Genomic DNA, 23834 nt, shown 5'->3' with positions numbered 1-23834 from the left:
TCGTTTCGGTAGTGATTGCTGTGTCCACACATTTGGTAAAACATCAGCGGGTTTTTGGACTCCGCTATTGCTCTGCTTTGTCTTCTATCCTGATTGTGACTGACAGGATATCAAGGGTGGGAGGGATGTTCAGGGGTCAATAACTACACCCATGATCCCCAGAGCAAACCCCGCCCCTTCCGGGTCACATGAAATCAGATGACTCCTGGGAGGTGGCGTCTCACTCTGACTAGAAGTCCTCTGAACTCCTGGGTGAATTCAGCCTTATTCCTGATGGAGACTTTCAGCAATGGGCCCTTGTTGTGTACTCATGTTCTCTTTTTTCATTTCTTTTTACATTAAATGAGGTCACCCGGTTGGTGCCACGACACTCATTTTGGAGACTGTCGTTCGTCTATTAGTTTAAAAGTGCAGATAGAGGTATAATAATTGTTAAATAATAGTTAAAATATATAAATAATAGATTACTAGTTTTACCATTTTGAGGAAATGTTTGACAAAATTACCATTAGTTATTTTTATCGCCTGGTAAAGGCTCCAGTGTCACATATGGCTGAATTTGTTTAAACAGATTTGATACTGTTATATTTAAATAGTGAATATTTAAACCAAAAAATAGTCTACATTCAAAAACACATATACTACATTAAACACACAGTAAAATGGATCAGTTTCAAAAGTTAACATTAACATTTTGACAATATAAAGCCTCATTAACAGTTAAAGATAACAGTAAGAAGACTTGGGACATCTTAACTTTGTGATCTTGCAAGACATAAACATTACCTTCTCAAATCACCTAATCCAGTTCAAATTTATGGAGGGTCAAAGCCTATCCCAGCAACACCTGGTGCAGGGCAGGAACAGAACCTGGATGGGGCACTGCAAGGCTCATTCATACACTTACACTGATCACACACTAAATCAACAGAGCCGCAGAGTCCTATAGGAAAAGGAGGCCTCTTTCATTTCCACGTTCACACTAAATTTGTTACCAGACATCATTTGTTCTGGCTGATGGAAGGAACACTTACTTCTGAAGTTTCTCAGGCTTTTTCTCTGGCTTTTCTGGATAGGGAATGATAAGGTCGATGGCATGTTCAGGTTTTTGCAGGAGTGTTCCTAGTTTGATCTTGATCTCTTTAGCCCTGGAAACAAGAAAAAATAAAGTATCGAAAGCTTAAATATTTTCAGTGAAAAAGGTCTGTGAACATTTAGTCACTGTGGGGCACAAACATATAACATAATAGATTGTCAAATCATGACATTTTCTAACTTGCCTAGTCCAGACCATCGGGGGGAAGGGGGTTAATAATATAATATAATATAATATAATATAATATAATATAATATAATATAATATAATATAATATAATATAATATAATATAATATAATTTTAATTAATTAATTAATTAATAATATAATATATATAATTTGATCTTGCAAAATGGCATACTGCAATCCAACAAGCGTAAGCGTCTGTGTGTTAGTCTGGTTGCTATGTGTCTATCATTCCAACAGATGGAGCATCACAAATTTTAACACTGCTTTAATGAAACCCATACGAAGTGCCATATAACTGAAACATATGCATTGCATTTCTCATTCCAAGAGATGACTCATCACAAACATTTGTAGTAATGCAATTATTTCTACAAAAATTTATGATGTGGCATCTATTGGAATGACAAATGCAATGCATTTTATTACTGGGTGCATTGCAAAATGCATTCCAATAAATAGTGCAATGCAAAAGTAAATGCAGAGTTCTACGTTTATTATTCAGATTTCTTTTAATATAATATAATATAATATAATATAATATAATATAATAATCATTATAGTATAATTACAATGTTAATTAATAAAATAACATATAATATAATATATATAGTTTGATCGTGCAAAATGGCATGATGCAATCCAACAAGCGTAAGTGTCTGTGTGTCATTCTGGTTGCTATGTGTCTATCATTCCAACAGATGGAGCATCACAGACTTTAACACTGCTTTAATGAATCCCATACGAAATGCGATATAATTGAGACATATGCATTCCGTTTATCATTCCAAGAGATGGGTCATCACAAACAATTTTAGTAATGCAATTATTTCTACAAATGGTTATGATGTGGCATCTGTTGGAATGACAAATGCAATGCATTTTATTACTGTGTGCATTGCAAAATACATTCCAATAAATAGTGCACTGCAAAAGTTAATGTCGAGGTTAACGTTGATTATTCAGATTTCTTTTAATATAATATAATATAATATAATATAATATAATATAATATAATATAATATAATATAATATATGAAGGTCTACGCGTGGAGGTGTATGCGTCTGTCCAGCCCAGAAGTGAGAGGTGGAATCGGGGTAAGGGCTCCACCTCCGAGGAAACAGAAAACTCGCTTATATCGGCGCTAATAACACAAGCGAGGCCAGCACATCAGCAAAAAAAAACCTCAGAAGAAAGACAAAGTCACTTAGCCGCTAACATCGGCAAAATGATATCCCTTTTACTTTTCCTCCTGCCGCCAATACACAAGTGATGTGAGCATGCCAGCAAAATGAAACCTCCTAGAAGAGAAATGCCCAGAGTAGTTCCTTTCAATTACTTGACATCTCTACATTTCAACTTTTGTTCTTTCTAGGACCCCGAACTTTTTACAGCAAGGGTTAACATAGCTAATATAATATAATATAATATAATATAATATAATATAATATAATATAATATAATATAATATAATATAATATAAACCAATTTCTGTCCTTTCAACAGTTGTGGTAATGGGTATAAGGAAGGAAAGAAGAATCCATAAATGGGTTTTAATTAAAGATCAGTAGATGTGAAGTTAGAAAGCCAAGATGAAGTTGATCCCAGTAAATGAAAATATGAGCAATTAAACAGTCAGAAGTCACAAAACTAGCTGTGTTACCCATCTCAAGCAGGTTAAAATTTAAATAATTAACATAGACATTAGTGTTAAAATTTGCAGTGCACGATGCAATTCCTCTGTCTTTGTTGTATGCCATTTGGTATGAGATTCATAAAAGCTGTGTTAATGTTTATGATGCTCCATCTGTTGGAATAACAAATACAATTCATATGTCTCTATTGTGTGCCATTTGGTAAGGGATTCGTAAAAGCAGTGTTAATGTTTGTGATGTGGCATCTGTTGGAATGACAAATGGAATGCATTTTGTTACTAAGACAGTTTGTGATGCGCCATCTTTTGGAATAACAGAGACACAGCAGCCGGATGAAGACAACGACAACCACACAGACAATTATCCATTTATTAAGACGGAGGAGAGATGAGCATGGAGATGGATATCTTCTGGTTTTGGGTTGCTATGCTGCTTCAGGGCCTGGGCAGCTTGTAGTCATTGAGTCAACTATGAATTCTGCATCAAATCAAAGTGTGCTTGAAGAGAATGTGAGGCCTTCAGTCCAAAAGTTGAAGCTCAACTGGAAATGGATGTTTCAACACAATAATGATCTTAAGCACACTAGCAACTCCACCAAGGAATTGCTCAAGAAGAAGGAATGGAGAGTTATAGACTGGCATTGAAATATGCTGGGGGACATTTGAAGTGGACATGACCTGCTAGAGACTCACAAACATCTTGCAATTTTGGAATTTTTCATGGAGCAGTGATCACAGACTTTAACTGAGTCGACGGCAGAGACTTTTGGGCAATTATGCAAAACACCTACAAGAAGTAATTTTTGCTAGTGAAGGCAACAGGATGAATTTATTTTTTTCCCAGTTGACCATTACATTAATTGATATTGTTGTTGAATAAATGATTTAAAGAGCAAATTAACCTTGCATTTTCATTCAAGTATATCACCTTTACCAGTAGCCAGTTTGTATAAAGATCTAATTCTTGCCTTTTCAGATACATTGAAGAAGTCCTCAGTTTCCACTGGGTGTACTTACTTTTTCACATGACTAGATGATGGGTCATCCAGAACTGGCCATGAATATGTGAATGAAAGTAAATTAATGACTAATGAACTAAGTCTCTCTATCACATCTCATGGAAATCACATTAACTAAAAAAGTTACAAATTAAACAGACATCTATCCATTCATCCACTGCTCAAATTACATAATGAAGCTCAGGGTGGCAAGAGTCACATCAATCTCAGCAGTGCTGAAACTGACTCCATGCTGGACATGACATTCGGTGTTATTGGGACAATTTTGAGTCTACGATAGAGCTCACCTGAAAGTATTTGAGAGGATAAAAGCACACAGACACTGGGAGAACATGAAGACTCCACAGGAAGGAACCTTATCAGAACTGGCTGATGTTAAGAGTGGTGTCCAGCAGGGGACAGTGCTGGGGCTGCTGCTATTTTTAATATAAACAGATCTGGACCAGGCCATCACTGAGCTCCTGGACAATATGAGGTGCAAACTGGTGGTGTCGGATGGACCAAACATAATGTCACACCCAGAGGTGTTCTATTGGATTGAGGTCAGGCGAGTGAATGTGGGTGCCAGTCAATGGTATCAATTTCTTCATCCTCCAGGAACTGCCTGCATACTCTCGCCACATGAAGCCAGACATTGTCATGCACCAGGAAAAACCCAGGACCCACTGCACCAGCATAGGGTCTGACAATGGGTCCAAGGATTTCATCCAATACCTAATGGCAATCAAGGTGCCGTTGTCTAGCTTGTAGAGGTCTGTGAGAGACACTTTCACGTCCCGCAAGATGAGATATTGTGCCAAGAGATTTAACCACACCCAGGGCCGGGAAATAAAAAACAAAGAGTAGATGACATTCAAAAACAGCGCAATACAAATGCAGAGCAGGTTAGAGATAATGAAAGTACTAAAATTCAAAAGTCTTTAAAAAATGATAGTAAAGATCGCATTAGAGCAAACACACAGAAATTATTACTCAGTGAAATAACACAACAGTGAAAAGAGATTGCCTAAATGACTTCCTAAATGGCCGGTTTGAGACACAAAAGAGCGTACTGGCACAGAAAACTGTTTCCCACCCGGGCAAACAGGCTACATGTCTGGGCCCAGAGAGCATGAAGAGAACCCTTTCTAGGATCAACCCAGACAACATACCTGGTCATACTTTGAAGGATTGTGCTGAGGAGCTCAAGGATGTCCTTGCTGACATCTTTAACATCTGCCTGGACCAAGCTGTTGTTCCTACATGTTTTAAAGTCACAACCATAACTCCTGTTCCTAAGAAGCCCCTCCCATCTAGCTATAATGACTATCGGCCTGAAGCACTGACTTCCACCATCATGAAATGTTTTGAGCGGCTGGTTATGCAGAGCATTAAGTCCATTCTTTCCCCCTCCCATGACCCGTTTCAGTTTGCATACAGGTCAAACAGGTACATAGAGGATGCCATTTCTGCTGCTCTCCATCCAGCCCTTACCCTTCTGGACTCAAAGAACTCCTATGTGCGAATGCTGTTCTTAGATTTTAGTTCAGCATTCAACACAATCATTCCCCAGCAGCTAATGCAAAAACTCAGCCACTTGGGACTCAAGACCTCTCTCTGCAACTGGGTGTTGGACTTTCTTACAAGGAGGACACAAAATGTGTGAGTCTGCAATAACACCTCTAAGACCATCACGTTGAGCACAGGGGCCCCACAAGGGTGTGTGCTCAGCCCATTGCTCTTTATACTGCAGACCCACGACTGTGTACTAATCTACAGTTCCAATCACATTGTCAGCTTTGCAGACGATACAACCGTGGTTGGCCTCATTACCAATAATGACGAAGCCAACTATAGAAACGAGGTGAGCCAGTTGGTCCAATGGTGTAAAGACAATAATATCTTTCTGAACGTGGGTAAGGCCAAAGAGATTGTGGTTGATTTCAGGAGAAGTCATTCACAGCATCCCCCCCACTGACCAATGATGTTGTAGCTGTTGAAAGGGTGAGTAGCACCAAGTTCCCGGGGACATACATCTCTGAGGACCTCTCTTGGTCAGATAACACCACATCACTGGCCAAGAAAGCTCAAACCTGCCTCTGCTTCCTATGCAAACTGAAGAGAGCACAAGTTCCTCCCCCCATCATGTACTCTCTCTACCGGTGCACAATCGAGAGCATCCTCACTAGCTGCATCCCTGTGTGGCATGTAGGCTGCACTGCCTCCTGTTGGAAGTTCCTGCAATGCATAGTGGATGCAGCCAGTAAGATCATTGGTGCCCCACTGCCCTCCCTCAAGGACATTTTCCACACCCGCCTCACCCGTAGAGCCATTAGCATTGCTGGGGACTCTTCCCACCCCTTACATTCCCTCTTCAGCCTCCAGGCCCGCTCCACAAGACTGTCAAACAGCTTCATCCACCAAGCTGTCAGGCTTCCGGGTGCGCAGCCGGCACTTCCGCCACACTGGGGTGTGGCCAGGACTGATTGCCGGGAAGCAGCTGGAGCCCATCCAGGTTCCCATTTAAGAGGCTGCCTCCCTCCAGTCAGCAGTGGATGTCGGGTGGAAGATGACAGAGCTGGAGAGAGGATGGGAGGCGGTCGAAAGAGAGGCACAGTGATTGGAAGAGTGTGGCCTGGACTTTGGGGGAATTGGTGCTGGAGGCACTGGGGTTGTGAGTGCACGTAATTTGTGTAAATAGTAGTGTAAATAAACAGTGTGTGGTGAACTTAAGATGTCCATTTGCCTGTGTCCGGGTCCCAGTCCACAATATATATATTGCCCCTTATATAAAAGCCCGGATGGGCTCCAGCTGCTTCCCGCCAATCCCCCGCGGACACACCCCTGTGTGACAGAAGTGCCGGCTGTGCACCCAGAAGCCCTCCGGGTGTCCCCAGTCTTCTTCCCCCCAGCACTTCCTGGTGTGGTGGAAGTGCTGGGGTCCAGGGTTCTTCAGGCACTGGGGCGCACCCTGGCGGTGGCCATGGGCCCCTACAGGGTTGGGCTTCCAAGCCCTCTACCCGTGGTCCCCAAGACAACCAGGGTGGTCGCCCCCTCGTGGTCTGGAGGAGGCACAAGCCCTCCTCCGGTACTCCTGGGCATCCTGGCTGGGTACCACCCCCAGCCGCATGCACTATATACATATATATATATATATATATATATATATTTTTTTAATATATTTTTTTGTACTACAAAGATTCTTCTGTATGCTCTGTACATATAGTGAATTGACATTAAAAGCCTATTTGATTTGATTTGATTTGATTGAGATTGAATATATTGTTCGGATTTAAATTTAAGTCAGAGACTTGCAGATCGTCTAATTTGTGCTGCCATCAGGGAAAAGTAGCGTTTCTTCCCAATGAAGATGCCTATCCACGAGAATTAAAAGATTTGCTGTTTGGTGAAAGTGAAATCTACATACACGAGCGGCAAAGACACAAAGTGACCCAGGAAGTTGGCAAGCAAAGTGAGCAGGGGGCGAAACCCCCTAGTCTAGCTAAACAAAGTTTAACTAGCTAGATACTCTATCACCTCAATGGTGACCTTACAATAGTTACATTTCTTTTAACAAGCAAAAAGAGAAAAAGAAAGCAAAAGCCAGAACAATCAAGCACTAACTCTTGTAGATGCCACACAGGCTGCTCAGGAATCCCTGCCAGGAGAGAGAGCAGACCTGGAAGGAAGGACCGGAAAGGGTGGACAGACAGCCCATTAAAAAGAAAATATATCGGTGGGGTTTTTATATTCCCCCAGCATGCTAGATGACAGCAGCCCTGGTTATCGGCATCCCGTGGGAAGTCAGCAGGGCATGCTGGGAAACGTAGTCCGGCAGGACAGCCCCGCTGGGGTCACAGGCTACCAGAAGGGGGCGTTACAGGGAGACAAGCACCCTACTGTGATAAACTTCCATGTGACCCAGAAGTACTTTGATCGGGCGATCACCCTGGCACCGGAAGTACTCCCAGGTCTGTAATAAAAGGGACCGTGCTCCCTTATCCAGGCGAGTCGGAGCTGGGAGGCAGTGAGGCAACACTTGACTGGAGGAGGGCAGTGCAGTGGTAAGAGAAATTAGAGTAAGGAGTGAAAAAAATCTGTGTTTTGTGCCATTTTGTAACTTATAAAGGAGTGTGGTGTAATACACCACCTTTATTTGAACCCGGGACTGTGCTTGTGTGTTCGTGGGGGGGTTTGGGCTTGCTGACACCCAGGTTTCCGTCACACTCTCCATACCTTGCTCTGTTAAACCCAAATCCTTCTCCTCTCACACTCACACTCAACCCCTTAAAACTAGGGAATCCATCATTCCTGGACATTTTTCACTCCCGCATTCCTGGGAATGAAACTGCTGTAATTCCGGGAAACTGGGGGGAACGACCAAGCTCACATGTATAGCGTGTAAAAATTGATCAAGAAATAACAATTATTATTAATTAAGTGACACGGTTTTTTGGCCCACAGTGTAGTGTGTTGCCGATTAATTCAGTGAACAACAGACCAGCAGCAGTCGTCAGTCTCCCAGCTCCGACTAAGACTGAGCACAGTGGACTGGGAGGTGTCTGCACTCTGCAGCTCACGAATGCCGGGACGGGGCAGACTTCATTGACATCTGTCAGACAACAGCTTTGAACAGTAACTTGAAATTGCAATGCGTCAGCCTGTTGCATCCACATTATCTGTGCCAAGGAACTTGCCATCACAAAATGATGACAAGAAACTGGATGCATCAGTAAAAGCTGAAATGGTGGTGTTTCAGAGCAACTTGACTTGACTTGACTTGTTGTGGAAAGTGGCATTCGGGTGATTATGAAGCAGTAGCCAGTGAGGCAACAGCATTGGGAGCTTAAAGCAATAAACACAGGAACACCCAAAAATAATAATAAACTTATTTATTTATGTATGTCAATATATAAAAATAATAATAATAAAAATAAAATGTAATTAATTATTATTACTTATTATTTATTATTGTTTATTATTATTAAAATTATTCATTTCTACCTTCATACATATGCATAATTGCAGCGTTATTAATATTTTTAAGTTCACTCACCTCATTTGACATTAGAGTGCCTGGGTTGTTCCCTTTGTACATAAACAATGCTTAAAAATAATCAAACAAATAAGGAACTACCTACCTATCAGTCATTTCAATTGATATCAGTTAATTGCATTTATGGAATCCAGTGTCACATCACAGGTTCATGTAGCTGATGCGCCTATGGCAGCGTTTGCCTGGGAGGACCACCACTTAAAATGACAAGAGCTACAAACCTGATTGTAATGCACTGTGACCACGACCGCTGCTGCTGCTGCTGCCGCCACCGCCCCTGCCCCGCAAAGACAGCATGGCAGCCAGCCTGCTACTCATTCCTGATGAACTGGCGGGCATGGCACGCAGCAAAACATGTTTTATGTTGATTTGTGTGTCAAAACATTGCTTTGTGTGCCTTTCAGAAAAGTGGCCTATTCAGAAAAAATGTTCAGCCCTCACAGCAGTTCAAAAGGTGTGTAATTAGGGAAGGACCCAATTAAGCCATCTTCACCAAATTAAGGAAAACAAGCTTAGTTTACCAAATAGATCCAAGTAGGTCATAACAAAGATGAAACTTAATATCAGTAAATATAAAAGATAAGGGCTGGGTTCTACTTGATGCTCAGAATGCTTACGCACACGCATCATCACTGCCACGTGACACGTCCTCTGACTACATCATCACCTCGACCCTCGGAAAATCGTCCCCAGAATGGGCAGAAGGAGAGGGAGAATGGCAGACAAAAAGCCAAGGGCAATGTCCAAAGAGATACAAGCTGAACTCTAAGGTCGAGGTCCATCAGGGTCTGATCACACCAACTGTTGCCTCTGAACAGTGACAGTGGGCTCAATGGAAGAAGACCCAGGCGGACTCCACATAAAAAAGCCAGACTTGAATTTGCTTAGCACCGTGATGTCCTTACATTGATAGATTAAAGGCCAGAAGTCCACATGACCATCATCATTAAGTTCTTCCATGAGAACCCTGAATACCATGAGGATCTGATTGAGGTCATTTATGTTAGGTAGAATGCCTAGAGGTGGATGGGTGGTCTCGTGGCCTGGAACCTCTGTAGATTTTAATTTTTTTCTCCAGCCGTCTTGAGTTTTCTTTTTGTTTTTTCCGTCCTCCCTGGCCATTGGACTTTACTTTTATTCTGTTAATTAGTGTTCTCTAATTTTAATTATTTATTTTGTGTTTTTTCTCTTTCTTCATCATGTAAAGCACTTTGAGCTATATTGTTTGGATGAAAATGTGCTATAGAAATAAATGTTGTTGTTGTTAAATGCACATTGACAAGCCACAATGCTTATGAGTGAATGTCCTTCAGACAGATGAGACAAAACTGGGGAGTTTTGGCAAGTCACATCAGCTCTGTGTCCACAGATGAAAAACATGAAGCTTTCAAAGAAGAGAGCAGCGTAGTCAGTCAGTCATTTTCTAACACGCTATACCCTAACTACAGGGTCACAGGGGTCTGGTGGAGCCAATCCCAGCCAACACAGGACACAAGGCAGGAACAAATCCCAGGCAGGGTACTAGCCCACCGCAGGGCACATACACACACACACCAAGCACACACTAGGGACAATTTAGGATCACCAATGCACATAACCTGCATGTCCTACTGTGAAATATGGAGGAGGCTCGGTTATGCTCAGAATGCTTACACATACGCATCATCACTGCCACACGTTCTTTTACAAGTCCTCTGAATACGTCATCAGAAAGGAACGTGAGAATCAGTACCAGCGAAAAATTTGGGTGGCTTGTGTGTTCAAGTTTCGGTACGTGACGTCGCTGTTTACTATCTACATCACCAGTGACACACGTGCCTGTCAGAACAGATGGCATCAAATCGGCAGCTCTTTGAAAGTGGATGGTCAAATGTGCAAGAAGAAAGGGAAGCAAGTTCGAGACAGATATGTACGTGCAAAGCGGAAAATGTCTGAGCAAAGAAGTGGGGATTCGGCCATTGCATGATATGATGGCATGCCGCATTGCAGCTCCAACAGGATCACTGTGTGTCCTTCGATGTTTCATGAATGGTTCAATTTGGTGAATCAAATCATCAGAGTTAAAAGTGTTCATGGTGCTCTTCTTCATCCATTTCTCGCATATTTCTCGCATTGCTTGCATAGCAGCAGCAGCAGATACGCAAGCATGCACGATGTCAAGTATATACCGGCCTTTACACATAGGAAGTAAAAATATGAAGTTTGAACACACAATGTGAGGTCTGAAAATTGAAAGTTCACCTCATGAGAAGGTTATAGGAGTTGATTCAGCCCTATCAACTGCAAGACAGGGTTCAGAAGCCATTAAGACGGATAACCGAATATGAGGTTATATAGCACCCTGATGTGTGGAGGTTCAGCTGAAGCTTTATAACTTACTGGTAGGGCCTCATTTGGAGTTCTGTGGAAATTTTGGTCTTCAGGCTACAAAAAGAACATAGTAGCGCTAGAAACAGTCCAGAGAAGAGCGACTGGGCTGATTCCAGGACTACAGGGGATGAATTATGAGGACAGATCAAAAGAGTTGAGTCTTTACAGTTTAAGCAAAAGAAAACTAAGAGGAGACCTGAGTGAAGTGTTTAAAATTAGGAAGGGAATTAGCACAGTGGATCGAGACTGTTATTTTAAAATGAGTTCATCAAGAACACGGGGGCACTGTTGGAAACTTGTGAAGGGTAAATTTCACACAAACTTTAGGAAGTTCTTCTTGACACACAGAACCACAGACACCTGGAATAAGAGACCAAGTAGTGTGGTGGGCAGGGGGACTTGAGGGACTTTCTAAAGTAGACTTAATGTTATTTTGGAAGAATGAATTGGACAGGACTGACAAGCTTTATTGGGCTGGATGGTCTGTTGTCATCTAGATTGTTCTAGTGTTCTGATGTTCTAGACCAGGGGTGTCCACACATGATGTGTATATATATATATATATTGTCAGGGATGCCAGGGGCAACGACCCGGCCGGGACGCCGTGAGGGATGTGGATCTAAGCCCACCCTGGATCACGTGGGGGCCGCCTTCCTGGTTGCTCTTGGGGCCATGGGTACAGGGCATGGAAGCTCCACCGTGTAGGGGCCCGTGGTCACCGCCAGGAGGCGCCCCAATGCCTTGGGGACCTGTTACCCCAGCACTTCCGCCACACCAGGAAGTGCTGGGGAAAATAGGACGGGCCCAGAGAGCTGCGGGAGGACAGCCGGCACTTCCGCACGCTGGGCGTGGCTAGAGGAGGAATGCCGGGAACACCTAGGGCTCATCCGGGGACTGTTTAAAAGGGGCCGTCTCCATTCATTCAGCGCTAGAGTCGGGTGGAAGGAGAACAAGGCAGAAGAGATTGGAGGTGGCCCGAGAAGAAGGCATTGTGGCCAGGACTGAGTGTCATTTTGGGGTTTGTGCACTTTATGTCCTTTGGATTGGGTCTAAGGGACCATTATTATATTTGTAAATATTGTAAATAAACGTGTGGTGGTATTTTAACAACATGTCCGCCTGTCTGTGTCCGGGCCACTGCCACAATATATATATCTGAATATAAGTCTGAATCACAATCTGATTGTATTTGTGGTTACCTACCAGGTAAAACGTGTGGTTGGTCTGCAAGTCGGCAGACATCCGCCACGGGTGCCCTCTCAGTTGAGAGAAGCAGATCATAGAATGTTACATAGTTAACTGTCAAATAATGCAAAGAGTATGCGACATGTGTTTCGCCCTATTTTGGGCTCAACAGGCATACACACTCCACTGCACCCCTCATCAGGGATCGAACCTCGGACGTCAGACAAACGCACTTCAATTGTGACATTGTGAGAAAAAAAATCCTCTTCCAACTCCACATTCAGCCCATACCCTCCCCAAACAGTTTTTTTTTTTTAAATCCCTTCTTTAGTCAATATAAATTGGAAGGCTAACTAGATCACAGCTGGAGTTTTGCAGTAGCTCGCGCGTTTGATTGTAAGTGCAGGATGACCAGTGTGTTAGAAGAGAGGAGATCTCAGACTGGCCTGTATGTCAATCACCATAGGGAGGATATATGATAGACTAACATTTTAAAAAAAATAAATTTAATGCAATGCGATCTACCTGCACTACCTTTGCGATCTAAAGGTCGATCGCGATCAATGCATTGGGCACCCCTGTTCTAGACAGTGACCAGGTCTGTGATTTGACCGCAGGACTGTGTGAGGTAGCACTTCTAAGCCCTGTGCCCTCAATGCTCCCCAGGGCACATGCTGATATGAATAAACCAAAAGCATAACACATTGCCTTTCATCTTTATAATTTTCGTCAAACGCAGTTCAAATCAATGAAATTAAGGCTCATGTGTGATGGTTGAATGCATGCAGGCAAAAGTCCAAATTAGCTGAGGAATATGAATCATAACTGAAACGCAAGATGAAGATCATTAAAACAAGGTTCCAACAAGCTGTAATTTTCAATATCAAGCCTCTTATCAAGTTTATTTATTGCCTTGAAATGGCCAACTCTTTGCTTACACGCACACTGGGCTCGGTTATTCATCTTTCATTTCCTTCTTACTAGTTGTCTTGGGGGACTGGACTGAAGCCTGGATGCACAATGGAGAGAGAGATAGATACATGATGGAAAAGAACACAGCAAGAATAAGTGAACGGTAGGCTCCGCCTCTTACATTTCAAGTGGATCTGATTGGTAATGGAAGGATGGATCAGTGAATGACCATTAATGGAGCACCTCACAGACTGAATGCTTGTATGATTTGTTGTCATCTGGCAATAGTTTATTCAAAAGTCATTAATGGACAAATATTCCTGGGCTTCAGGGGTGGCAGCAGTGTTAGGCCTGGGTGGGCCCAGGCTCACCTGATCATTGGCCTGCCCGGTAGCTTAGGCTTTTTAATGTTTCCTTCCACAAATCAGAATTAGCCCATACCACATACATGTACGACTAAAATATCAATTTGATTATAAATGTAGACAGCAAAATCACCAGTGTTAATGTTATCACTAGAAAACTTCATTTAACTCTTAAAATGTATTTGGAAAGCTCATATTTATGGTATGCATTTGCATAACAAGGTTAAAACATAAGATTTACTTAAAATGTTGACAATCACAGCTACTCAAAACATGATATTTATAGATCTGTTGGTCCCCTTACAGATCATTGAAAAAGTGCTGTGTGCCTCCTAAAAGGGATGAAATGAAAAGCCATTGACCCCTGTGTTACCTGTATCGAGTAAGTGTGACAAGAGATGAAGTGTTGCTTATTCTGCAAAGATCTTCTAAAATAGCCTTAACACATTTGGAGATACCCCTAGAACAGATTCTAAATAACTGGATTCAAGTGAATTTTCATATCCGCTGTTTTCTTGAATTCGTATCACACACGTCTCCAATTGTGCTGTCTGGTGTCATCATTAGTCCCACACTAGACATGGACCAGAGAAAGCACAGGAGAAAGTTGGCAGAGGAGATCAGAAAGAAAATTATAGACAAGCACATGAAAGGTAAAGGCTAGAAGGACATCATTTCTAAGCAGCTTGATGATATTATGATATTATGAAGAAGTGTAAGGTCCATGGCACTGTAGCCACCTCAACCCTTGGAAAATAGGCAGAAGGATAGTGAGAATGGCAGACAAAAAGCGAAAGGCAACATCCAAAGAGATACAAGCTGAACTCCAAGGTCTATCAGAGTCTGATCACACCATCTCTTGCCTTTGGAATGGCGGTGGGCTCAATGGAAGAAGACCGAGGTGGACTCCATATAAAAAAGCCAGACTTCAGTTTGCTGAAATGCACATTAACGAGTCTCAATGCTTCTGGGAGAATGTCCTTTGGACAGATGAGACAAAAGTGGAGCTTTTTGGCAAGTCACATCAGCTCTGTGTCCACAAATGAAAAACATGAAGCTTTTAATGAAAAGAGCACCATAGCTACTGTGAAACATGGAGGAGGTTCGGTTATGTTTTGAGGCTACTTTGCTGTGTCTAGCATGGTATGCCTTAAGTCTGGGTAGGGAACAATGAAATCTTAAGACATTCTGGAGCAAAATGTACTGCCCAGTGTCAGAAAGCTCTCTCAGTCACAATTAATGGACCCTCCAACAGGATAAGGAGCCAAAACACAGCTGAAAGCACCCAAGAATGGCATGAAGTGTACTTCTGTAAGCCCTGACTTAAATCCTATTGAACATCTATGGAAAGACCTGAAACACATGCCGTCTGCAGAAGACCCCTCAAACCTGACACAGCTGGTGCAGTTTGGTCAGGACGAATGGGTCAAATTACCTGTGGACAGGTGCAGAAGTCTCATGGAAAGCTCCAGGAATCGCTTGTTTGCAGTGTTTGCCTCTAAAGGATGTGCAACACAGTATTAGGTTAAGGGTCCCATCGTTTTTGTCCAGGCCATTTTCATTTGTGTCTTTTTAAATATTCTGTTGAATCAAAGCTCTATAGTAAATGTTGATTTTTGTTAAATACAGAATAAACAATTATGGGAGTCAAGTATTTTTGTCAGTTTCAAGTTGTTTCAGAGATAATTGAGGGTTCTTCTTTTTACATGGAGGGGTACCAACAAATTTGTTCATGTCTGTAAATTAAACGTTACTGTAGCGATCCTGTTGAACTCCAAAGAAGCAAATTTGTATAATTCACTGAAAATGAATCTATGTACTGCATTTGTTCCCTCCATATACAAACTCACCGGCCACTTTAAAGGTACACCTTGCTAGTACCGGGTAAACTCTTCATGCCATACATTTAAGAAGGTGCTGGAAACATTCCTCAAAGATTCTGGACCATAGTGATATTATAGCATCACACAGTTTCTGCAGATTTGTCAGATGCTCATCCATGATGTGATTCTTCCATTCCAGCACATCCCAATTCTATTGGATTGAGATTTGGTGACTGTGGAAGCCATTTGAGTCCAGTGAATTCATCGACATGTTCAAGATAACCAGTTTGAGATCATTTGAGCTTTGTGACATGACGTGTTATCCTGCTGGAAGGAGCCATCAGAAGATGGGAACATTGCGGGATGGACATGGTCAGCAACAATATTTAGGTAGGCCGTGGAATTTAAATGATGCTTAGTTATTACTAAGGGGCCCAAAGTGTGCCAAGAAAATAACCCCCACACCATTACACCACCACCACCACCAGCCTGAACTGTTGATTAAAGGCAGGATGGATCCATACTGTCATGTTGTTAATGTCAAATTCTGACCCTGCCATCCGAAAGCAGAAATCGAGACTCATCAGACCAGGCAACATTTTTCCAGTCTTCTGTTGTCCAGTTTTGTTGAGCCCGTGTGAACTGTAGCCTCAGTTGCCTGTTCTTAGCTGACAGGGGTGTCACCCTGTGTGGTCTCATCCTGCTGTAGCCCACCTGCTTCAAGGTTCAACGTGTTGTGTGTTCAGAGATGCTCTTCTGCATACCTTGGTTGTAATGAGTGCCTATTGGAGTTACTGTTGCCTTTCTATCAGCTGGTACCAGTCTGGCCATTCTCCTCTGACGTCTGCCATCAACGAGGAATTTTTACCCAGAGAACTGCCGCTCACTGGTATTTTCTCTTTTTCTGATCATTCTCTGTAAACCCTAGAGATGGTTGTGTGTGAAAATCCCAGTAGATCAGTTTCTGAAATTCTCAGAGCAGCCCGTCTGGTCCCAAGAATCATACCACATTCAAAGTCACATAAGTCATCTGAATTCCTCATTATGATGCTCAGTTTGAACTTCAGCAGGTTGTCTTGACAAGGTCTACAGGCTGAAATGCATCGAGTTGCTGCCAGGTGATTGGCTGATTAGATATTGGTGTTAACAAGCAGTTGAACCTAATAAAGCGGCCGGTAAGTGTATTTTTCCATCCATTGATTTTCTGAACCCTGTTACCTTCAGGGGACCTGCAGCTTATGTCATTGTCAGACATTGTGAAACATTTAATCTTAGATGCCATCATTTAGACTGGGGGTTACTTAGAATCCCCCATCAGACTGACACACATGTGTTTGAGGAGTGGAAGTGAAAAACGGCGATACATGGTGATATTCATCCTTAAGGACTGTTTTATTTTTGACATCACACAAACATTACAAAGACAAAGCATTCGGGGAGCCCATTGTTCTTCACTTGCTATTACTGGAACAAAACCAGCCACATTAACAAATCAGTACTGAAGGATTTGTCATTTCTTAATGTCCATCTTGCAAAGCTTACTGCATGAACCTCAGTTGCTGTGCTTATAAGAGAGCCTTCACCCTTAGACAGAGAGGCGAGGGCTGAGGCTACTAAATGCCATCCATTTATAAACTTTCCCTCTGCTGATGGGACAGATTCTATGTCGGAGTGTTCAATACCACAGGAGGGAAGGAGACTGAAGAGCAGCTGTAAACTTCCAGGCCATTTTGACCTAACCTTTAGACTCTTGGCTCACCTCTTCCCCTCAACACTTAACTCATTTTCTTTATTTAAGAAGATGGACAAAGGCTGCGTTTGAAGCCAATGCTCTTTTGGCTTTTCTTTTTTCTCTTGGGGGATTTCCTTATATATCTGATTTCAGTAAACAACAAAGGGTCAAAAAGTTTTGTAATTCACATCGATGAATGTGATACACTAATAGTTTAAACATCGATGAATCATACTTTTACTGTACTTACATGAAAAATGTGAAAAGTATAGTGGTGGGAGAAGTGAAACAGCCATTAAGTCCCAGAAGAACTTTTATAGGCCACCAGGCTTGTTTGGTGGGCTAAGTTGTCCCAAATACCTCATGAAGATTATTTTCATTTTTAAAGGCTCTCAGGTTTTCTGCATCAAGCATATTGCGACAGAGTATGAACGATAAATCATACATCGGTCCACCAAATAAGGCTTACAGTGAAAATCCCAGCAGAAATGATCTGAAGGCAGGGACTCACTCCAGATGGCTCACCAGTCTATTACAGAGTACACACAGTACACAGACACACACACATTCTCACCTTCATAATTCAGAATCAATTGTTGACATCAGCTGGTGAGCCACCCCGATGATAAAGGACTTAACTTATAACATACACACATATAGATATATATATATATTTTTTTTTTTTTTCGCTCCTTAGCTCCAAGAGACGACCTTAGGGGTAAATAATATATTCGATCTCTTTTCATTAGTCTGTTATTTCATCGTGTAATAATTTCCATTTGTTAGCACTAATGGGATCTTTACTATAATTTTTTTTGAGACTTTCGAATTATAGTACTTTCATTATCTCAAACCTCCTCTGCATGTGTATCGCACCAACGGTTTTGAATTCTTTACGATGTTCTACATTGCCTTCTACTCTTTGTCTTTTATTTCCGGCCCGGGCTTGGGTTAAACTCTTGGCTCAAAGTCTTATGGGACTTGAAAGTATCTCTCCGAAAAAGTCACATCTCATCCCAGACTAAAAAGTCTTGTCTCATCCTAGGATTTTTTTATTATAATAGATATTAACGGCAACAAAAAAAGTAAAAGGGATACCGTTTTGCTGATGTTAGTGGCTAAGCGACTTTGAGTTTCTTCTAAGGTTTTGTTTTGCTAATGTGCTAGCCTTGCTTGTGTTTTTAGTGGCTAAGCGAGTTTTCTGTTTCCTCAGAGGTGGAACCCTTATCCTGACTCCATGTCTCATTTCCGGGCCAGACAGACAAACACACTTCCACACGTAGACATTTATATATAAGATATACTGTATATATATTGTCATGCACGCGCGAGTAGAAGACCGCGGACGGCTCTTAACACACCTGGGAAGACATTCGCCGGCAGGGAATGGCGGGGTACTAACTTTCTCCCTTTGCTTTCTTTTAGGAAAAAAGATGCTCCGCCACCATAAGCCGGGTTTGCCCGCAGTGCGTTACTTCCGCCCTTCCTCCTCCATTTTTTTCTGACATCATCGATCCCATCCTCCCTCATGGTTCCTTCCCAGCATTCCTCCACTTCCGGCTCATCCCTCATAAAATGGCCGCCGACGCCATGATTCGGCGTCATGCATATGAACTGTTTAGTTTATATTTTTGACCTGCTTTTCTTTGATTTATTGTGGATCGTTTACAATATACGGGGCCGGAAAACCCCAAACCTTTATGCTGTGTGCTTCTACATCTTTTACAATATATATATGGTAAGGTTTCTAAGCTCTTTTGGGACTCCCCCAACAAGATGATATGCCGAAGAGTGTCCTGAAGTACAATCAGCATGTCTGTGGAAGACAGCCTATCAATTGCCTGGGCAACCTCAGGCTCCCAGCGCTGTAGCAGAAAATCTGAGCCAATTGTGGTTGCACTATAATGCAAGATGCAATTAATATTAGAAATGTAAGGAACAGGATTACTTGGCCACTAACCTGGCCTCGACCCTGCCTGATTGATTTGTCTATGTATAGGAGAGTGGTAGATCCTGCCATAATAAATAACCATGCTGTTCCTGTTTCAAGCTGAATAAAGTACTGAGACTCAGCCTCATGTTTTGGGGTGCAAAACAGTGACTCACACGTCACAATATGTATGATACATAGTACCTTGTAGGGATCAAACCTCTGACATCAGCGCCCAAGTCAAAGCCTCAGATGTTGTCCCACAGTGGCTGGTTTGCTTACTTGACAGGGTGTAAAGCAGTGTTGCATGTATAAGCCTGCTAGGTAATCACCCAGATATCAGATTGTGACTAGACCTTTGCATGTAATACTTAGATCTACACCCTGTCAAGTAAGCGAATTGGCCAATTGATGATTGGCAAACATGGATGTATTGAGTGTATCAGAAATAAACTCGATCCATTAGGCTTAAAAGTCAAGCTGGAGGTAAAGAATTTAGGGGTAACTATTGACTCTGACCTGAACTTTAATTTGCATATTAACCAGATTACTAGGACTGCATCTTTTCATTTAGGGAATATCGCTTAAGATAGACCTCTTATAACTTTACAATAAACTGAAAAATTAGTTAACAATTTTGTTTTTTATTTGACTAGATTACTGTATTGCACTTTTAACAGGACTATCTAAGAAAGACATCAATCAGTAACAGTTAGTGCAGAATGCAGCAGGCAGAATCTTAACTACAAAAAAATAATCTGAACACCTGTGGTTACCTGTTTCATTTAGTATTGACTTTAAAATACTATTAATTATTTGCAAGGCCCTAAATAAACTCCCCATGTCTTATATTTTGCAATGCCTATTCCCTTACACTTCAAAGTCGTAACCTTAGATCTTAGAATGGAGGTCTGCTTATAATTCTAAGAGCTAAGAAGTGGTGAGGCGGCCTTCTGCTGTCATGAGCCTGCAATCTGGAATACTATTCAGATAGAAATCCGCCAGCCTAATTTTAAGAAACTGCTAAAAACTCATTATTTTAATATGACATTTTAGTTGTATTAGGTTAGACTATATGGGCATAGAACCATTGGTCAGGGTCAAATATTACACTTAGATGGAATGTTGGGGGCTTCTGAATAAACTTGTGACCTTGAGGATTCTTAGGTACGAGACCACACAGCCTGAAGACGCAAACAATCTGGACTTAATCATTATCAGGAAAAGCATCGAGCTACGGGGGCTTACTAACTGTCAAAGTAATCTCTATTACGAGAAGTCGACAGTAAAGACAAATGTAATTTCCAAATAATAACCAGCTCCAGATTTTGTAATGGCAATTAATCATAAAAAATACAAAATTGCAAACAGCTTTCATTGGGTTAAGGAAAACATTTAACAACTTAATCATACTTGAACTATACAAATATACATGTATATTGTAAGACCAAGGAGGGCAAGTTTGGTGGTATTGTGTTCAGTTGCTATATTAGGACTCTCTGTTGTTCAGTTTGTTTTACGTGTTATAAATACTCCTTCTATTTTAGTACTTTGGGCATCTTTGTTGTTACAGTGAGGGTTGGAGAAGCCTTGATAGTCGTCTTTATTTTGAAATTATTTATGGATCTTTTGTACATTTATATCTATTTATATACACGTTGTGATGTCTTGTTGGGTTTTATGAGAATTGCTAATCCTTAATGTGGCTAGGAAAAGATGACAGACGTTTCAAGGAAAGATATGGCAAAGTGCTGCGTGTTGATAACACAAGCTGGTGAGAATTTCACTGTACTCTGTACATTTCACAAAAATGACGACATAATGACCATCTATCTATCTATCTATCTATCTATCTATCTATCTATCTATCTATCTATCTATCTATCTATCGATAGATTTTTTATTTTTAAAATAACATTTATTGTGAACATAATAATAAAGAGAAAAATATCAACATAACAATATCCATCTATCCATCCATCCATCCATTATCCAACCCGCTGTATCCTAACTACAGGGTCAAGGGGGTCTGCTGGAGCCAATCCCAGCCAACAGAGGGTGCAACGCAGGTAACAAACCCTGGGCAGGGCACCAACCCACCGCAGACTTAACAATATGCACAGTCAAATGACAAAAAGCCAAATTTCAGAATAAACAGAAAAGCCATACATCAGACCCCCTTTACACTCCTCCTACTCCACACATTATTAAGAAAAACAAAAAGTTAACAATTCATTATAACACAAAGACCACCACTACTCCCCCTTTACACTTCTCCTGCTCCACACAATAATAAGAACATGTTGTTAATGCCCACCACTACTTTCTTTTCATTTCTAGTTCGCCCCCCTCCACCGAACACAGTACCAGTCCTGTCCCCTACATGTCGCTGAACATTTCTAAATTGTTTGTTAGCTTGTGGTACATAAATTCGAGTTTCAGTCAACTTTTAAAGAAAACTTTGAAGAGCAGCTGAGCGTCAGTCCCCATGAGGTTTTTTCTTTATTTCTCCTCGTTTTTAAGATTGCCAACTTGGCCTGTCCTAAGAGGAAATTACCAATAACACATTTGTTCCTATTTTTTTTATTATTTTTAATTCCAAAGATAAAGCAAACGTTTGAGAACTCTATCCCAAAACCACTAAGAAGAACTTCTAAGAACATGAACTACAGCCTCAGCTGTTCACAGTGAATAAAGAGGTGAAAGATGGTTTCTCTCGTGTCACAGAACGAGCACTGGTCAGTCCCTGAAACTTTAATTGTAATAAGAAATGAGTTTGTGGCTAAGGCCGAGTGTATTATCCTCCACTGCAGATTCCCAAGTCTTTTCTGCAATAGGAGTTTATAGAAAGCCCTCCAAGATGGTGTGATGTTCTCGGGGACCTGCATTTCTTTCCTCCACAGTGTATCTGGCAACTCTTTCAACTGATTATAAAATGTCACTTTGACACACAGTTTATACAGCTCTTTTTTATCAAACAGTTCAAAGTCTTTCTCAACCAGAGTACCAAACTTGAGAAGGTGTCCAAGTCTGTCAGTGTGGTCAGTGACATTTGGCCTCACGGTAACGGCGAACGATGCCATATCTGCCTCTGGTGTCCCCTCACCTGTGAAGAACTCGGCACACAGAGAATTCGCACCTGACCTCCACAGTGTTATTTATACTTGACTGATAAAAAGTTCAACCAGACGTATTGATCTGATCCCCAGGACCGCTGCTAGGTGGGCAGGGGTGTGCCAGCACCTCATGTTTGTATCAATTAAATGTCTTATTTTCAAAATTATTTTGTTTAAAAGAATTTATACAAAAGATTTGGAAAGTAATAATGGACATTCTAAAAGAGGATTCTTGACTAAAGGTTCTTCCATGAACCAAAAAAAACTCACCAGATTTAGCCTGGTTCTCCTCAGCTTCCTGTGCCAGACCTGAAGTGTAGATTGATAAAAACTCAGGCAGATCAGACCTAACAAAGTTGGCAGAGGGCAAAAAGAAAAAATGTCCAGCAATATTTAAACCCCTTATTTCACGAAATAAGGCAAAGGCCAGCTGTCTCCATGGCAGAAGCTCGGGTCCGTATAAGAGCTGATGTAACGCCTGCAACCTAAAGGCCTCCATCCTGCTCAACAAGTCAATGAGTCCCTGACCGCCTTCTTCTACAGGCAGATACAGAACACTTCGCCTTACCCAATGTAGCCCATCCCAAAAAAAATCCAAAATAATGTCCTGGATGGTTCTGATGACAGATATTGGAGGGTCAACAAATTGCAACTTATGCCGGAACACGGAGGCAATCAAGTTTTTGATAAATAAAACCCTGCCTCGACAGGAGATTTCCTTTTGGAGGTATTTCCATTTGTTCAGTCTGGCTTGAACTTTTTCCACCCAGTCTGCCCAGTTTTCTTTAGCTATGCCATCCTGTCCTAAAACACCCCCAGGTATCTGAACACTCTCCTGTTCCACTTAAGGCCACCAACTCTACTCCCTGGATCTTCACCACTCCACTGACCTCCCTCTCATCTACACACATGTATTCTGTCTTGGTGCTCCTACTGATCTTCATTCCTCTCCTCTCTAGAGCATATCTCCACCTCTCCAGGGTCTCCTCCACCTGCTTTCTACTATCGCTACAGATCACTATGCCATCAGTAAACATCATAGTCCATGGGGACTCCTGTCTAATCTCATCTGTCAACCTGTCCATCACCATTGCAAATAAGAAATGTATTTTTTAATTTCGAAGGGGAAATCAATTCAGAAAAATATGGGCAAATCCTGGAGGAAAACCTGATGGGAGTCAGGAAGAAACCCATTTCTTTTCTAGTAAGACATCGACCTTATGCATTTAGCCAAAGCTACAAAGGAATGGCTTCAAAGCAACAACATTAATGTCCTGGGGTGGCCATGTCAGAGTCCAGATGTCAATCCAATTGGATTTTAGGAATTTTTGCAAGTGTATTAAAAATTAAACAATGAATAATCCCATCGACACAAGTATTCAGACCCCTTACTAGGACACTTGAAATGTG

The 23834-nt window shown here is 41.6% G+C and overlaps 1 protein-coding gene across 1 annotated transcript in view; it reads right to left on the bottom strand.

Annotated features, from left to right (window-relative positions):
* The window catches only part of LOC120515153 (regulator of G-protein signaling 5-like), a 104368-nt gene that overhangs the window by 59361 nt on the left and 21173 nt on the right, over positions 1-23834 (bottom strand). The window contains exon 2 of the mRNA XM_039735906.1: positions 1035-1148. Coding sequence (XP_039591840.1) covers positions 1035-1148 — 114 coding nt within the window. The remainder of the gene's footprint in view (positions 1-1034; positions 1149-23834) is intronic.

The sequence above is a fragment of the Polypterus senegalus genome, chromosome 14 (genome assembly GCF_016835505.1).
Source record: "Polypterus senegalus isolate Bchr_013 chromosome 14, ASM1683550v1, whole genome shotgun sequence".
NCBI classification, from domain to species: domain Eukaryota; kingdom Metazoa; phylum Chordata; class Cladistia; order Polypteriformes; family Polypteridae; genus Polypterus; species Polypterus senegalus.
This window is presented reverse-complemented; position numbering and strand designations above follow the sequence as displayed.